General features: G+C 57.4%; 2 protein-coding genes across 3 annotated transcripts in view; one reads left to right on the forward strand and one right to left on the reverse strand.

Annotated features, from left to right (window-relative positions):
• Positions 1-1,269: 1,269 nt before the first annotated feature.
• SLC8B1 (solute carrier family 8 member B1) lies at positions 1,270-8,030 on the forward strand. Its single transcript, XM_074554107.1, has 15 exons — positions 1,270-1,693; positions 2,109-2,261; positions 2,350-2,402; positions 2,496-2,553; positions 2,767-2,872; positions 2,965-3,132; positions 3,209-3,316; positions 3,399-3,455; positions 3,619-3,749; positions 3,894-4,035; positions 4,375-4,496; positions 4,662-4,815; positions 4,902-4,982; positions 5,471-5,535; positions 5,618-8,030. Exons 1-15 carry the CDS (start codon positions 1,556-1,558, stop codon positions 5,813-5,815), a joined length of 1,734 nt encoding a protein of 577 aa, XP_074410208.1. The 5' UTR covers positions 1,270-1,555; the 3' UTR covers positions 5,816-8,030.
• Positions 8,031-8,932: 902 nt separating this feature from the next.
• Positions 8,933-16,579, reverse strand: part of TPCN1 (two pore segment channel 1) — a 40,834-nt gene continuing 33,187 nt past the window's right edge. For both annotated transcript variants that reach the window (XM_074554102.1, XM_005493451.4), the window contains 8 exons: positions 16,493-16,564; positions 15,355-15,444; positions 14,562-14,677; positions 13,851-13,897; positions 13,295-13,448; positions 11,873-12,009; positions 11,109-11,189; positions 8,933-10,113 (listed from right to left, as the gene is read on the reverse strand). In XM_074554102.1, the coding sequence (XP_074410203.1) occupies positions 9,991-10,113; positions 11,109-11,189; positions 11,873-12,009; positions 13,295-13,448; positions 13,851-13,897; positions 14,562-14,677; positions 15,355-15,444; positions 16,493-16,564 (820 nt within the window). In that variant the 3' untranslated portion in view covers positions 8,933-9,990. The remainder of the gene's footprint in view (positions 10,114-11,108; positions 11,190-11,872; positions 12,010-13,294; positions 13,449-13,850; positions 13,898-14,561; positions 14,678-15,354; positions 15,445-16,492; positions 16,565-16,579) is intronic.

Genomic DNA, 16,579 nt, shown 5'->3' on the forward strand with positions numbered 1-16,579 from the left:
ATGGGCGGGGATGGGCGGGGCTTCGTTGTGACCACGCCCCGCTAGGCTCCGTTGTATTAGCGGGGCGGGGCTGGATTGGGGCGGAGCGTCAGTGTGGCCGCGCCCTCATAGGAGTATCAACCGTATGGCCCGATTTGGGGGCGGGGCGTTGCATTGACCACGCCCCACAGCTCAGCTCTGTATAAACATCTCACAGGGCGGGGCCTGGGGCGGAGCTTCTGGCGTGGCCACGCCCCCAGCCACTCCGAGGCCGTGGGGACCCCTGTGACTGTCCCACAACGCCCCTGTCCCCGCATGCCACCCACGGCCCCACACTCATACCCACGGTCCCAGCCCCACACTCACACCCCCGCTCCCATCCCGCCTGTCCCAGCCCCACACTCTCAGGAGATGGGCGCAGGTTCCTCTCCCCGCCTTCGGGGGACACGCGTGGACCCCTCGTGTGAGCTGTCCCAGCCCGGCGTGTCCCCGTGCCCGGGGCAGGGGGCACACACGGGGCGCTGCTGCTTCCCTCGGGCCCCAGGGCCGCGGCAGCCCCGGCCTTGCGCAATTCCCTCCACCTCTCTCCGGGGGAAGGGCAGAACGCTGCTTGGGGGGAAACGGGACAGGGTGGGAAATGGACCTTTGAATCCCACGGGTTTTTAAATCCCATGGGTTCTTTGAATCCCCCGGGCTCTTTGAATCCCATGGGTTCTTTAAATCCCACGGGTTCTTTGAATCCCATGAGGGTCTTGTGGCTCCGGCCGTGACGGCCAACCTGCGCCCCACAAATATGGCACATGGGGCACGGCTGAGGCTGGGGTGTCCTGGAGCTGGGGACACCGGTGCGAAGAGGAGCCCGGTCCCTCTGAGGGGTGTATGACCGCCGGCCGAGGTGTGTGCAGCCCCGGTGCCGAGCGGTCCCACACGGGACACATCCCGCGCTGAGCCCGCCCGTTCTCAGGGCTCACCGTGTGGGGCTGTGTGTGGGCGCAGCCCGCAGGATGGCTGCCCGGCCTCGGAGGGCCGGCCCGGAGCACAGAGCCGCGTGTGTCCCCTGTGGGAGCCGGCCGTGCGGGAGAGTGTCGCTGTCGCTTTAAGGGCGGAGGGTGGCGGCCCCTTTAAGGCGGGGGGGCCGGCGGGGATCAGCTGCCCGCGCTCGGAGCGGGGCCGAGCCGACACGGTGGGGCCGCGCCGCGGGTGGGGTTCCCCCGGTACCCCCATCCATCCATCCCTGCATCCCCGCATCTCCGCCCGGGATCCCCCACACCCCCGGGGTCACCGTCCCCACCCGCCCTCGGGGGTGCCCCTGGTCCCTCTCCGCGGGGTGTGGGTGCCATTCCCCCGGGCTGAGCCTCCCCAGCGCAACTTGCCCGCGGGAGGCTCTGCTTTTTATCCTTTTTATTATTTTTAGCATTAATTATAATTTCCAATTTTACTATTCATTTTTACCCCCTCCTGGCCCCGCCCGGGGAGCGCGGGATGGGGCTCGGGGGGCAGCCCCCGCTCGGTGTCCCCGGAGAGCGCTGCCCGTGGTAGGTGTCCCCGGGGCTGTCCCCGCCAGGGACAGGGCACCATGGGGCAGGGACCCGCGGGGCTGCCCGGGGCGCTCAGCCTGCCCGGGGCGCTGCCAGCCGGGGCCCCGCTGCTGCTGGACGCGGGGCACACGGTCCCTCCCGCGGGGAATGCTCTGAGCCACGCACGGAGCCTGGATGTAAGTCTGGGGATTTGGGGTGTGCACCGGGAGGGATTTGGGTGCTGCCGGGATGGTGGGGTCCCGTCCCGTCCCTGCTTGCATGTCCTCACTATCGCAGCAGGGATCTCACCCGGATTTCCTCCGCTGCTGGTTTTCTTCTCCGAAAACCTCTCTGCTGCCAGGCCAGCGCCTTCCCATGGCCCGGGGTGGGTGTGGGCTGTGTGGGGACATGGATGGGGTGGGGACAAGGGTTTGCACCTCTGCTGGCCCTGGCACAGCCCTGCACCCACGCACGGGTAGCTCAGGTGGGGAAACTGAGGCAGTGACCTGGCAGAGCGGCCCCATGGCAGCGCCTGGGGAGGCAGTGTCCCCTCGGGGTGGGCAGTGTCCCCTCGGGGAGGCCCGGCCGAGCACCCTCCGCTGTGCTCCGCAGTGCTGGGAGGTTCGGGAGCACAACAGCTCCGAGTGGTGCCACTTCATCCGGAGCAACCCCGACTGCCGGCTCGACGGGGGCTTCCTCGACTACCTCGATGGGGTTTTCTGTGTCTTCCCGCCCCGGCTGCTGCCCCTGGCTGTCACCCTCTATGTAAGGACCGGAAAGGGCGCTGCTGGGGATGCTGTGCTAGGGGGGTGTGTGGTGGGGACCCCAGTGACCCCTTTCTGTGCCACCACAGGCTCTCTGGCTCCTGTACCTGTTCATCATCCTCGGTGTGACAGCAGAGAAGTTGTGAGTTGCCCTGCAGAGGAGGGGACTGTCCCCAGAGTGAGCAGGAGCCCCAAGCAGCCCCATCACCTCTCTGTCTCCTTTCTGCCCTTCCAGCTTCTGCCCCAATTTGTCAGCCATCTCCACCAACCTGAAGCTGTCCCACAACGTGGCAGTATCCTTGGCAAATCAGGCAGGAGGGATGTGGGGACAGGGCAGGGGAGGTGACCATGACAGGGTCACTTTGTGTCCCCTTGGTGCCGTGCCAGGGGAAGCCCATTGGAAGGTTACAGTGGGACGAGCGGTCATGTGCTGGCACTGGACAGAGGTGCACAGACCCATGTTCCCAAAGACCCACCAGGTCTTTTCCTTGACGTCCCCTCTCCATGGTGTCACCTTCCTGGCCTTTGGGAACGGGGCCCCTGATGTCTTCAGTGCTGTGGTGGCTTTCTCTGACCCCCGGACAGCAGGGCTGGCCATCGGGGCCGTCTTTGGTAAGGGAGCCCCAGTGCCATGTCCTCACAGGGTGACATTTTGGGTTTGTGGGATGTTCCCCTGTCCCAGGAGAGTCCCCCTGTGTTGGCAGGTGCCGGTGTGTTTGTGACCACGGTGGTGGCCGGGGGCATCGCCCTGGTCAAGCCCTTCACGGCCGCCTCCAGGCCCTTCCTCAGGGACGTCGTCTTCTACATGGTGGCCGTCTTCCTCACCTTTGTGGTGCTCTACCTGGGCAGGATCAGGCTGGGAGAGGCTCTGGGTGAGCGCTGGGGGAGCTGGGCATGGTGGGACCAGCCCGGGGGTGCCATGACGCCCCCATGACTCCCCCATCTCAGGTTACCTGGGGCTCTACGTGTTCTACGTGCTCACCGTGGTGCTCTGCACCTGGATCCACCGGCGGCAGCGCGGGGACAGGCTGGCCCCTCCCGGAGCCTGGGAGCCAGGTAAGGGCTGCCCAGCTGGGATGAGACCCTCGAGGTGCTGGGGCGCCCTTCCAGTGCCCCTGCCCTCTCCTCTTCCCCACAGAGATGCCGACAGATGTGGAAGAGCCAGAGCCCTCGAGCACAAACAGCGGGGACTATGGTATGTTGTTCCCTATGGGATCAGGGCTGGCTCTGCTCTGTCCTCGGGGGTCCCAGAGCCCCCCAGTGACTGAGCCCGTGGGGTGACAGCCCGTGGGGCAGGGGGAGCTCTCTGGGGACACGCAGGGAGCCCCCAGCCTGCTCAGCCCCGTGGCATCTCGCAGGGGAGGAGTACCGGCCCCTGCTGCCTGCCCGGGAGAGCTCCCTGCGCATCCTCGCCTCGGCCCTCAGCCCCCTGGACTACCGCAAGTGGAGGAGGAAGCCCTGGTACTGGCGGCTCTTCAAGGCCTTCAGGGTGAGTGGGAGGCAGGAGGAGCCCCCCAAGGGGCATCCCCATCCCTGCTGGCCCCTGGGGCTCTGTCTCCCCAGGGCTTTGGGACAGGGGCAGTGGGGTTGGGAGCACCTTGCAGGGTGTGCCAGGTGGCTGTCCCCGTGCCAGGTGCCCGTGGAGCTGGTGCTGCTGCTCACTGTTCCCGTTGTGGACCCCGACAAGGATGACCTGAACTGGAAGAGACCCCTCAACTGCCTGCACATCGTCACCAGCCCCCTGCTCTGCGTCCTCACCCTGAAATCAGGCGCCTGTAAGACCCTGGGGTGGTCCCAGCTTGCAGAAGGGACAGGACTGAGAGGCCACCAAAGCCCTGGGGACTGCAGGAGCCCATCAGAGCTGCTCCCCGTTGTGGGTAGCAGGGAAGAGCCAAGCTGTGTTTGCAGCTGGATACACCCTGACAAGGCTGGGGGGCTTGGATCCCCCAGCATCCAGGTCCTGGGGGGAAAATGGAGCAGGCCTGGCCTGCCTGGGGAAACTGAGGCACGGAGGGGAGCAGCTCTGTGGGGGCATAGGGCAGAGGTGGCTGTAGCTGACAAGGCTTTGCCTCCACCTCAAGCCTCTCTGTTCCTCCTCTCCCCACCATGTGCAGATGGGCTCTACCAGATCCAGGGCATCTTCCCAGTCTGGGCACTGGTCACACTGGTTGCCTCTGCCCTGGGCCTCATCATCTTCATCACCACAAGCAACGAGGAGCCACCCAAGTACCACTGTGTAAGGTGTCCCCCAGCCCTGGGCACCCACCAAGGACCAGCAGAGCCTGCTCCACAATGGGGCAGAGCAGGAAGCTGGAGCTCTCTCCCAGTTTCCAGTGCCCCAGGAGGTGTGCAGGGTCCTGTGGGATGCACACAGGGACCAGCTTGCTCCTCTTCCTGTCAGGTGTTTGCCTTCCTTGGGTTTTTGGCCAGTGCCATGTGGATCAACGCCGCGGCCACGGAGCTGGTGAACATCCTGCGCACCCTGGGCATCATCTTCCAGCTCAGCAACACCGTGCTGGGCCTCACACTGCTGGCCTGGGGCAACAGCATCGGGGGTGAGGGCTCTGCTGCTCTCAGTGCCCCCCTGGCACACGCTGGGGTGCCCCTGCCATGCCCCAGGTCTCCTTTTGTCCCTCCACAGACACCTTCTCCGACCTCACCATGGCCCGGCAGGGCTATCCCCGCATGGCCTTCTCTGCCTGCTTTGGGGGCATCATCTTCAGTATCCTGTGTGTGCCAGGGCCAGGGTGCTGCCACGTGGGGCAGGAGCTGCCCCAGTTTTCCCTGCCTACAGTCCAGGAGAGCCCCTTGTGCTGTGGGATCCCTGCAGAGGAGCTGGGATCCATCCCAGAGTCCCTCCAACGCTGGCAAAGCCCACAGTGTTCCCACAGTGCAAGGGGACAGTGAGGGGTTTGGGAGGGGCAGGGACACCACCAGCAGCATCCCCCCTGAGGGTACAGGACCCACAGCTGCCCCAGCTGGGCGGGAGTTTGGGCTGGAGTGTGGCAGATTTGGGATTTTACAAAGGGAAGGAGGGGAAGGGGCTGGCTGTGCATTGCTCAGGTGGGTTTTGGGTGAAGCCTCTCCTGGAGTGCTCAGGGTGGCATTCAGCGCAGAGAGAGAGAGAATGCTTCAGCCATGCAGGAAGGAGGAGGATGGGGGGCAGAGGCACGGGCTCAGTGCTGTGTGTCCATCCTGAACGTGCTGCAGACATCCTGGTCGGCGTGGGGCTGGGCTGCCTGCTGCAGATGACCAGCAGCCAGCCGCTGGTGAAGGTAAGGCCGTGGTGACACGGTGACACGGGCCAGGCTGGCAGCAGGAGCCGTTGTCACCACAATCACGCTGCTCTCCCCACAGCTGGAGCCCGACAGCCCCCTGGTGTGGGTGCTGGCCGGGGCGCTGGGGCTGAGCCTGGTGTTCTCCTTGGTGACGGTGCCGGCGCAGTGCTTCCAGCTGGGACAGCCCTACGGCGTCTGCCTCATCGCCTCCTACCTGCTGTTCCTGTGCGTGGCCCTGCTCACCGAGTTCAGGGTCATCCATTTCTCCACCCCCTGAGCGGCTCCAGCCCCGGAGCTCGCTCTGCCTCCCACTGCAGCGGGGCCTGGCCGTGCCCTCCCTGTCCCTGCCAGGGGACAAGGGCACCTCCACCTCACCGTGCTGCTGGAGCTGCCAGCCAGCCCTCGGGCCCTGCTGTGCTCTGGGGAAGGAGCTCTCAGTGCCCACATCCTCTCCTTTCATCTGTAATTTAGGGAACTCTGGGCAGGAGCAGCATCAAAACCTCAGCTGTGTCAGGGGGCAGAGCAGGAGCAGGGGATGGGGAAGCTCCAGCTCGGGGGCACAGCAGGGGAGGTTCTGCTCCTGAGCTCACCTTCCCCCCCTGAGCTCCCTGCCACGCTCTGGGACAGAGCTGGGGCAGTCGAGAGTGGGTTTTGCCTCCTCAGCTTCACCTGCTCCTCCTCAGCTCCCTGCCACGCTCTGGGACAGAGCTGGGGCAGCACAGGGTGGCACTGCCACGGCCCAGGCACACATCTGTCCTCAGGAAGGACTGTCCCTGTTGGCACCATGGGCTGGAGCAGCAGACAGGGCACAGCCAGACAGGGTTAAGGGGACACAGTGCTCCAGGGATGCACTGGGTTTAGTGCAAGCAAAGCCTGAGGGAAGAACAAACACCAAACCAAGGGAGGTTGGTTTTTCCCCTGCTTTTTTTAGTAATGTTTTTCAACCTGAGTTTCAGATCCTACTTTTCTCCTCCTCCTGGGGTGGGCAGAGCTGTAGGAAAGGACTTGGAGGTTTCCACACACAGTGTTGACCTCTGGCAGGACTAGATTTAGGCACTGTAAAAAATTGCAATAAAAAAACAAACACCGACAGAAACCCAACCTTGACTTTTGCCTGCTGCAAGGGCCTTTGCTCCGGCTCTGTGCTGGTCTGACTCAGCCCTTAGTCAGCACAGAGCCTTTGGGGTGAGGAGCCTGGGACACCCAGAGAGGTTTTTCCCAAGGGACTGGGGAAGTGGTTTCCAGTAGCCGATGTCCCAAGAGCAGTCACGTGCTGTCACACTGGGAACGTGGTCAGCACGGCTCAGCCCTGGGGACAGGGACTCCTGCAGGGCCCACAGTGCCAGGAGAATGGGGGTGGGCTGGGGGTGCTGCTCCCAGCTGGAGAGGACACAGGAACAGGCTGAAAAATAAATTGTCACTCCACATCCCTGCCCCAAGGGAGAGAGGGGTGTTGAGCAAACACCACAACTGTCAGACCTGCTTCCTCCTCCTTTCCTTCTGGGCCTGAGGAGCATTTCTCCTTTTTCTAACAGACGCCAGCAGCTTTCACAAAAAAATAACCCTCCCTGTGCCCACAGCCCTTGGCTCTGCCCTGACCCTGCTCTGGCAGCAGCTGCTGGAATGATCCGGGACACAACGCCCACTTCCTGCCACAAAAGCAATCCAAACCCTGGCACACGTCCCAGACAGAGGTGCAGGGTCAAACACCCCTGCTGGCCTCAGCACTGCACCTTAAAAAACCCAGCTTTGAAAGAATTATCTTGATGTTTAGGGAAAAAGCTGGCAGGGGGAAGGCAGAAGGGAAGGCAGGCTCTGTAATGTCCTGGAACAGGAATGTGGAGCAGCTCAGTGAGGCATGCACACGAAATATTCCCAACACAAGCACTTGCCACCAGAGAGGGCAGGCAGGCTCCTCTTCAAACACTGGAAATGCTCCAGCTTGGCCAAACCCACCTCTGGAATAACAGGGCAAAGAGGAAAGGAAGCCTTTACGAAGCCGAGGATGCTCTTTATTAGTGCGCCTGAAAAAAATCTAGAGAACATCTGACAGACACGTCCATAAAATCAGGTTTTTATAAACAAAACGCCAGCATACAAAATCCTGCAGTGCTTCCTCCCGTGCTCCCTACAAAATGATTGTCTCCATTGTCAGTCTGTGTGGGGGGGGAGGGAGAGGAGGATAAATAGAAGGGGATGCCCCGTACTCGAACTTTGTTTCCTTCCAAAGTCATATGGAAGAAGCAAACTGCTGCTGCCCTCCTTGGTTATACAAAAATAATGAACACAGGGGGTATGTGGGGGAGGATCAACACCTTGGAGGCAGCACCCTGACCCCCAGCCCTCCAGGGAGCCCTTTATTGCATGATCAGCCCTCAGTGCCTTCCTCAGCACAGCTTAAAGCCACAGCTCTTTTCACACCCAGAAAACAACCCCCAAACTAAAAAAAAAGTCACTGATAGCCCTGCCAGGAGAAATCAGCTGTAGGGAAATGTGGAGATTAACCACAGCCACATTTTTTCCCCCACTAACCTTCATAATGCTCATTCACCCTGGCCACAAGTTAAAGCACAATAAACACCATCCCCTGCAGCCCCAGGACTAATCTGGATAAACCTCCCAGGCTGCCACTCCACGCAGAGCAACAACTGCTCTGCTCCTTCATTTGTGGTTGAATTTATGGTTTGGAAAACAGCCCTTTAAGGTCCTTCATGGGTCAGCTCAGAAGCAGTCTCATACCTGCAAGTATCCAGAAAGAAAACAAAGAGTTGCCATGAGGCACCCGGGGAGTTTGGAAAGGGTTGGGAGCAGCCACTGGTGCGTGTGTGCTGCTCTGCCACTCCTTCCAAGGGCTCCCACCGTGCCATGGAGGGAGAGGTTTCCAGAAGCAGCTCTGTCTTGCCTCCCTCTGAAAGTCTCACCCACCCAGAAATGCTCCTGAGCTGCCCAGGTGGGATCAGCCCTCTCCTGCTGTCCTCGTGCCACGAGGTGAGGCCACCAAGGACAGGCATGTGGGACAAGGGGATGGGGACACACATCTCCCATGGCCTGGGGCACTGGGAGAAGGGGGAAGCCTCCTCAGGAAGCTCCACTCTTAATCTGAACCTGAGGAAAGATCAAACAGCAAGAGGTGAGGGAACCTCCCAGCTGCCAGGGAGTGTCAGCCCTCAGAACTTCCAGTGCTGACAGGGAAAAGAGGGACTTGGAGAGACAGGTTCAAAGGTGACACAACTGCCACAATCCCTCAAACGTGGCAGAGCTGGGAAGGAATCCCTTCTCCCCCTTTCTCCTCATCCTTCAGCTCTCAGGTGCAGAAAAGCAGACAGGTGAGAAGAATCCTTGACTTTCATGTTCCTCCTGCATCCACAACCCAGGGGAACAGTTGAGCTCTTCAGTGGATCCTCCCAACACCTGGCTGAGCTGAACTTTTCCAGCCTGAGAAACATTCCTGCAAGGGAGGAGCCCCACTCTGGGCTGGGAGTTGCTCAGCTGGAATGAGGACTGACCAGCAGGAGTGTGTGATGCCCAAGAGCTCTGCTTAACCCGGAGCCAGGCAGAAAAAAGCCAGACTTGGAGCTGCAAACCCTTCCACTCTCCTTCCCAGCCATTTATCCCAGCTAAGGACCTGACAGAGAGGTTTCACAGGGCAGGTGGCCAAGTGGCAGAGCCCCACAGCCATGTCACCCTCAGAACACCCCTCCCTGAGCAGGTACAGCTCTGGGGTTGGCAGAGGTGACTCCAAGCCCAGGGCAGGGCTGACCAGCAGTGATGCAGAGACAGAGTTCCCAAAGCCCTGTCCCACCTATGGCCATAGCATGATGAGGTGCTGGCCCTCAGTTCTGCCTCAGAACTACTTAGGGACAGCAAAATTCAGTAATCAGAGCTGGAGCTACTACAGAGCTGGAGCTACTGCTGGAGTGCATCTAGGAGTGCCAAAAGGGAGGGGGAGGGCAGGCTGCCCTTCCAAAAGTGCTGAGATTTCACACCACCTCCCCTTTCTTTGCATAAGGAAGGTGGAGCAGAAACAAAAGCTCACTCCCTGATCTTTTGTCCCTAGGTTAATGGTACCCTTTGAGCAACAGGGATCTTCCAAAAGGGCCCAAGTTTTGCTGTTAAGCAGGTGACTTCAGCGAATTCCCTGCTGTTAATGGATTACACATCCCTTTCCCCAAGGTCTGTTAGTGCTAAGACAAGCAGCGGCAGCAGCTGGAGCCTGGGAAGGGGCTCAGAGGGACAAGGGCTCTGCTCTGCCCAGATGTGCATCACATCTGTGTGCAGCAGCCTTCCCCCCGAGCCCCCTGAGCCTCTGGCTTCTCAGCAACCACTGCTGGGGGCAAGGTTTGATCCCTACACTGGTACACTGACAGATCTATATACACCCTCCCAAAGTCCAGGCAGGCTGGGCAGGAACACTCTAGGTTATTGCATAGAAGGTGGCTGTGTTAGCTGGGCCTAAATGACAGTCTGGGAGCGCTGCCGGAGGCTCAGGGGCTTCAGGGAGCTGCTGGCAGCAGGGGCAGCCTCTTGCACTGGGGGCTGGGATTCCTCCTTCCTGGAGTGCTCCTCATACCATTCCTGCAAGAGGGGAGGAGACAGGCAGGGATTAGGATCACCCCAAAAGGGCAGAGCCTGCTGTCACTGCGATTTTTCCAGGCACAGAGGGCTCTTCCCAGAGCCCTGGGTGCAGCCTAACCCCCTGGAACAGCCCAGCTAACTGCAGCATGCCTGTGGGGCATGCACTGAGCCAAAGGAAACTTCCCACCCTCAGGATGTCCCTCCTGAACACCCAGGCCTTGAGGATGGCTGTCCCCATGCTGTCTGGGACTGGCAGAGCAGCACCCAGGGTGCCCAGGATGTCACATCCCTCAGGCACAGACCAAGCAGAACACACAGGGAGCTTCTCTGCAGGTGACCCAGCCCCATGGTAATAATGTGCATTTTTCTTAGGGGGACTCAAGACTCATCCCCAGTCTGTCTGCTCTGGAGACAAAGGACACATTCAAATGGTTATAAGATTAATTTTTTCAGCACTAATCATTAGCCTATGACCTTCAACTGCCTTTGGCAGTGACCAAACCCATGGCAGAAGGCTCCTGACCACGGGTGGCACTGGCAGGAAGGTGCTGCTAAAACTCCAGGGAATCTGCTGATTTACCTGTCTCCCACGCTGCTCAGCCAGCAAACCAGGCAGGCCAGCCTGGGACAAGCCAGCCTTGCTTTCTGTGTCAGGCAGACACACCTAAGCTCACACACAACCACATTCCAGAGCTTTAAGAGCTCTGTGCTCAGCAGCCAAGCCCTGGGCAGCACCAAACTGTGCTCACAGCCCCAGCAGACACCTGTGCTCAGACACCCAGCTCAGCACAGCAGGAGGGCCTGTGCACACCCCCAGGGTGGTCACTGTCACTGGCCTGTCACACCTGCACCCACTGAGGAGCTCTGATGTGCCCTGTGGGTAACAAACCCTGGGCTCAGAGGAAAGCAGTGCCCAGTGCTTGACAGGATGGGCTGTTATTCCAGGGAATAACTCACCACAGACCTGCTGGCAGCTCCAGCTCAGCCCCACATACCTGGATCTCCTCCTCATACATCTTCATACTCAGGTCACTCTTGGTCCTGGACCTGCGTCCCAGGAACACTGTGGACATTTGCTGGAGAGGTGGGGAAGGAGGAGGAAACACCAAGACAGACATTCATCAGTCACTGAGCAGCTGGATCTGGCCTGGAACTTCCTTTCTGTGGACCCCCATCACCCACTGATGAGCTCAGGCCATCCCAGGCTCCTTCTGCTGCCACCTGAGAGGCTGCAGCCCCTGTGCCATGGTGACACAGGGGTACCATGGCCACTGTTAAAACAACCACTCAGCTCTGCCCAGCTGCATGACACAACAGTTCTGAGACAAGGGCTCATCTTCCCAGTGTAGAATGTTTTAGAATGGAAGCATAAGCAGTGCCATGGAGAAAGGAAGGGTCAGGAATCAGTGCCATCATGCTGCTGCATAATGCTCCAGGACTGTCCCAGCCTCAGGGCTCTCTGATGGCACAGAGGGACAAGCAGCAGAATTATGAGAGAGTGGCTTCCTTAGGGGAAATATAAATATGCTTTCTTTCCAGTCAGCAGGGGCCAGGACAGCTCTTAGGGAAGTTTTCAGGCAGCAGGGACCAGACTGTACCAGACTTTTCCAGAGCAGCAAAATTCTGTGACGCTGCAGTCCCTCCAGCAGCTCAGCCCTCAACACTACACAAGCAGGTGGATCTTTTCTCTCCACACAGACACAGTGGCCCTGGCACACCTCCCTCCCTGAAGGTGAGAACTCTCAGTGTTTCCTCTTACCCCATATTTGTCCATCTGCAGCACAATCTTCTGCAGCTGAGCTGTTTCAGTGGCAGCTGAAGTCCTCTTGTACAGCTCAATTATGCCAATCACCTCCTCCTTGGAGATCTCCTTCTCCAGAACAATGCCATTGTCTTCTGGAGATGCAAGAAACAGAAAGAGGGGGGCAAAAAAGTCACCAAGATGAGCATTGCTTCAGCAGCTGCTATGATAACCTGGAAGTCAAAGCTAAAGCACACAGGGCCAAGCCAGAGCTCAGGTGCAGCCTGTACCTGCTTCTGTGACTGGAACATGGATATGTTCAACCCCCAACAAGGCAGGGAGAAAGTTAACTAGTGAGAAAGGCCAGCAAAGCTTCTGACTCAAACCATTCTCATCAGGCTCCTTGGTATCTTAAAAGAAAATAAATATTGTAGCTTTTTTGCTGGTCTGTAAGTTAAGAAATCAAATAATCACACAAGAATTTCTGCCTTTTGACCTTCACCTGCCTAAGAGAGCTTGGGAGCCCAGGGCTAACCAAGGTCCTTCACTGCTCCCTTCAAACTGGGTGCAGGAAGGATCACACGTGTTTCCCTAATTAACAGCTCCTGGGCCACACAAATTTGATCTTCTGGCACCTAAAAACCCAGGGAGGTGGAGCTTTCACCTGAATGAACAGCAGGAAAAGGGCTGTGAGCCATGAGTGTGGCTTTGGCACCTGAATTAGCAGGTCAGGAAGGGGCCTGCAGTTCTAGATACCCCTCTCAGAAGGAAAAGTGAGTAAGTGATGAGGGGGATGCAGAGCCCAGTCTCTGCCAGTTCCTACAGGGAAAGGCATGTCCAAAACCAGCACAGAGCCAGCAGCCTGAGCACAACCAGAAAATGCGGGAAGAACTGGACAGGCAGTGTCTGTTGTCCTCCAGGTCATGGCAAAAAGTGCTGGCAAATCACCTTGGATACACCTCCTGCCACCAGTGAGGGCATTAGTGAGGAAGGGAAATTGGTTTAAAAAGATTATCAATCTTCCCTTCCTGCAAGGTCCCTCATTGAACTTTGCTACATCACTGCTGCAATGTTTCCTAGAAGCCTTGCACACAGACTTTCTATTTCAAAGAATTTGCTTGAAATGGCTCAAGTGGTTGAAGTTTGTATGTGTGTGTGCACAGATATATATAAAACCCACATAAATACACCCACCCATGCTTTTTGGGGAATTCTAGGGAGAGAGATGAGGGGCAGAGCAGAAAGACCAGACAGAAATATCACACAAAGAACAAGCTCGAGCAAAAGAACAACGAGCAACAGAATTAGCTCAGGATGTCAGGTTAAAAAAAAAAAATAAAAGATCTGTTTTATCCTGGCCAATTCCATTTACTCCTAGAGACATGAAGTACCAGCGAGAGAAGACACGAGGCTGCAGGTGAGCCAGGCCTCAGCTCTGACCTTCTGAATCCTGGTTCTTGCGAGTGTAGTTCATGCGGAACACGAAGGCGTCCAGGATGAAAGCCACGATGATTGTCATCACCACCATGGTCACAATGTAGAAGATCATGAAGTACAGACGGCTCCAATGAGTGGTTTGGGATGTCACCCCTTCCTAAAGAGGAGAGGGAAGAAGTGAGCAGGGCACAAAAGGAGGCAGAGGCAGCTTAACTGCTTATCAACAGGCACAAAGCAGCATAAACACTCTGCCCCCAGGGACTGCTTGTGCAATGCTCAATGCCCCAACAGGTCCTTGCAGCTAGAAGGAGATGTTCCTACAGGCAAACACACAGAACATCCAAAGCTGGTGGCTTTGGACAGCAGGGCGACAAAATGGAGTACAGGGTGACTTCATTTGTCGAGCCTGTGAAGCCTGAAACGTGCCCAGCAGCATGGCAGGACTCAAATGCCTCCCAACAGTCAGGGCCAAAAGATACCAGGCAGCAAAGGCACCATGGGAGGAAAGCAGTGGTGCTGTGGAAGGTGGCAGTCTGTGCTGCCTGCAGGGCTCACTCACCATGATGATGTACCAGTCATTGACCACCGTCAGCTCAAACAGTGTCACTGCACACAAGAGGGAGAAAACACACACAGGGAATTGTTTTATCCACCCTGACCTGCTTTACAGCGATTTTTAGATAAAGTGTTTGACAGGCAAGACTGACACAAGCCAAGTTTGAATAAAGACAGCAAATCCAGAGAGAATGCAGACCCTCCCCACTGTAGCTCCTTCAGACAAAGGGTCAGACCCACAGAACCTCCAGCGTGGCTTCATCTCTGTTTCCTAAAGAAACCAGACCTGACTCCTCAAGAGTCAGCATGGAGAGCTCTGAAATCTCCAGGAGATAAGCATTCTGCTCACACATTATGAAAAATGGAGAGCAATCAACACATTCAAATTATTCTTCATCAGAGGGTTTAAAGAGAGGCAAGGCTGCTGGTTCTTCAGAAGGGCAGTGCCTTAATGCCCTCCTTGAACCCCTCTGCTCTGATCAGCAGCCAGAACAGATCTGCTGCCTTCCAGCTGGCTCTGAGAGACCTCTGCTTACCCTGCAGAGCATCCTGGCACAGTCAGTCAGCTGGAGCTCTCCAGACAGAAAGAGCAGGATGTGAGTGAGGTGCATTAGCAGGACTGCCCGGGAGAGTCCAGGCTCACATGAGCACTACAGAGCCATCCAGCTCTGCAGGAACACAGAATCATCTTTTCTAGGGACAAAAGTGCTCTTACCAAAGCTGTTGAGAATGTTGTCAAAGTTGTTGAGATAGTAATAACCTTCCTCCACAACTGTTTTGTTGCCAACTGTGTGGTTCACCCAGCGGTAGGAATCTGCGACCGTGCTCGTGCTGGGTGGAGAAAACAGGACAAAGAATCAGCAGAGACTGGAAAAGCAAGAAAAATCTAAAAAATTATAAACGCCAGCCCCTCTAGAAGGTGGTAAGAAGAGTGGCAATTTCTACCTCTTGGCCAATATTTGCCTTTCCCTCTGAAAGGAATCCTCTCCCCTTCACAGCACATGGAGCACATGGAGTCTTTCTAATCATTCAGCAAATATTATACCAGAGAAACTGAGAGTTTGAGTTCCTTGGCTCACACCCTTCAAACTTGGCATTTCCAAGTGGTCTGCCATCATTAAAGGTGAAAAGGGCAGAGCATAACTCAGGACCAGGTGAATTTATGTTGGGTGAATTCACTGCTGGACAAGCAACTCCGGCATCATAGAAACAGAATGGTTCAGGTAGGAAAGGACCTTAAAGCTCATGCATTTCCACCCCTGCCATGGGCAGGGACACCATCCACCATCCCAGGTTGCTCCAAGCCCTGTCCAACCTGGCCTTGGACACTGCCAGGCATGGGGCAAGAGAAATGAATTATCTCCTGGATTTTTGCCATGTGTTGCCTTAGCTACAAAACCCCATTCAGCCCCAGGTCACTTCTCCACAGGGAAACGGAGCTGCCAGAGCTCCCTGCTGCTGGCTGAGCACCAGAAGCACTCTTGAGGGGGCTGGACTGAGGTACTCACTTGCAGCAGTTCGGGTAGACCACGCCAGCAAAGAACTCCATGCCAACGATGGCAAAGCAATAGTAGAAGATCAGCAGGGTTAACCCCAGGCTGGAGGCACAAACAGAAAGAGAACTGTGCTGCTGGAGAGTTGCTAAGGCAAGGAAACACAAAATGCTAGGCTGGTTGCTCTGGGAGGGATTTCCAAGGGATGGGAAGCCCAGCCCACCCTCCCTGCTGCTGGGGCTCTGCAGCTCTTGGCTGCCCTCATTCAGGGAGCCCTTGGACAAGGAGTTTGCCACTCTCTCACTGAGGAGAGAAACCAAAGAGCAGCCTGGATCCCCTCCCAGCCTGTCCTTTTCTGTTCAATAAACATCTCTCCACAGCTCCTTCACTAAAGAACACCACACACTGTGTGTGCCCTCTCCACATCCTTGCAGCAGGGACCGTGCCAAGAGCAGGGCTCTGCAGCCAGCTCAGGACTCCTGGCAGGGCTGAGGAACAGCACTCAAGCTCTCTCTGCCCCACCATTCCACAAAAATGCTCTCAGGGGCTCTGCTGAGGACAGGGAACAGCTGGGGCCAAGGGGATTTGTGCCAGTGTTCTTCCCACAGGGGCTTTGTCTTCCAGCAAGAGCTGGGATGGGGGAGAAAAAGTAAAAATAACTCTTAGTTATCCTCCTACCACCAAAGCAGGGGGAGCTCAGGGTGCTGGAGTGTTGCTGCTCCAAGGAATTGGAAGGAGAACACTCCACTGGTTCAGAAGAATCAGTAACTCCCCACTGACAGATAAGAGCAGGTTGGACAGGTCCCCAGCCTGACCCCAAACCTTCATTCCCCTCTCTGCCATCACCCCCAAATCTCTTCAGCAGGATAGGTCCTTACTCTGAGCCCAGACTTTCACTGCTCTCTCCCTGCCATCACCCCCAAATCCCTTCAGCAGGTTGGACAGATCCCTGCCCTGACCCCAAACTTTCATTCCCCTCCCTGCCATCACCCCTAAATCCCTTCAACAGGACAGGAACCCCCCCTGACCCCAAACCTTCACTGCTCTCTCCCTGCCATCACCCCTAAATCCCTTCAGCAGGTTGGACAGATCCCCAGCCTGTCCCCAGACCTTCATTCCCCTCTCTGCCCTCACCCCAGGGCAGAGGTGGTACCTGGCCATGCGAGGGAACAGCTCAAACATGGTGTCCAGCACGTTCCTGTAGCGTTTCTTCAGCTTGAACAGCCTGAAAGGAGAGGCC

Source organism: Zonotrichia albicollis, chromosome 18, assembly GCF_047830755.1.
Source record: "Zonotrichia albicollis isolate bZonAlb1 chromosome 18, bZonAlb1.hap1, whole genome shotgun sequence".
Classification (NCBI taxonomy): Eukaryota; Metazoa; Chordata; class Aves; order Passeriformes; family Passerellidae; genus Zonotrichia; species Zonotrichia albicollis.

Coding starts and splice junctions, on each gene's coding strand:
- SLC8B1 (XM_074554107.1), top strand. CDS start 1,556: ATGGGGCAGGGACCCGCGGGGCTGCCCGGGGCGCTCAGCCTGCCCGGG. Junction 2,554..2,766: donor AGCTGTCCCACAACGTGGCA/GTATCCTTGGCA, acceptor TCCCCTCTCCAT/GGTGTCACCTTCCTGGCCTT. Junction 5,536..5,617: donor GCAGCCAGCCGCTGGTGAAG/GTAAGGCCGTGG, acceptor CTCTCCCCACAG/CTGGAGCCCGACAGCCCCCT.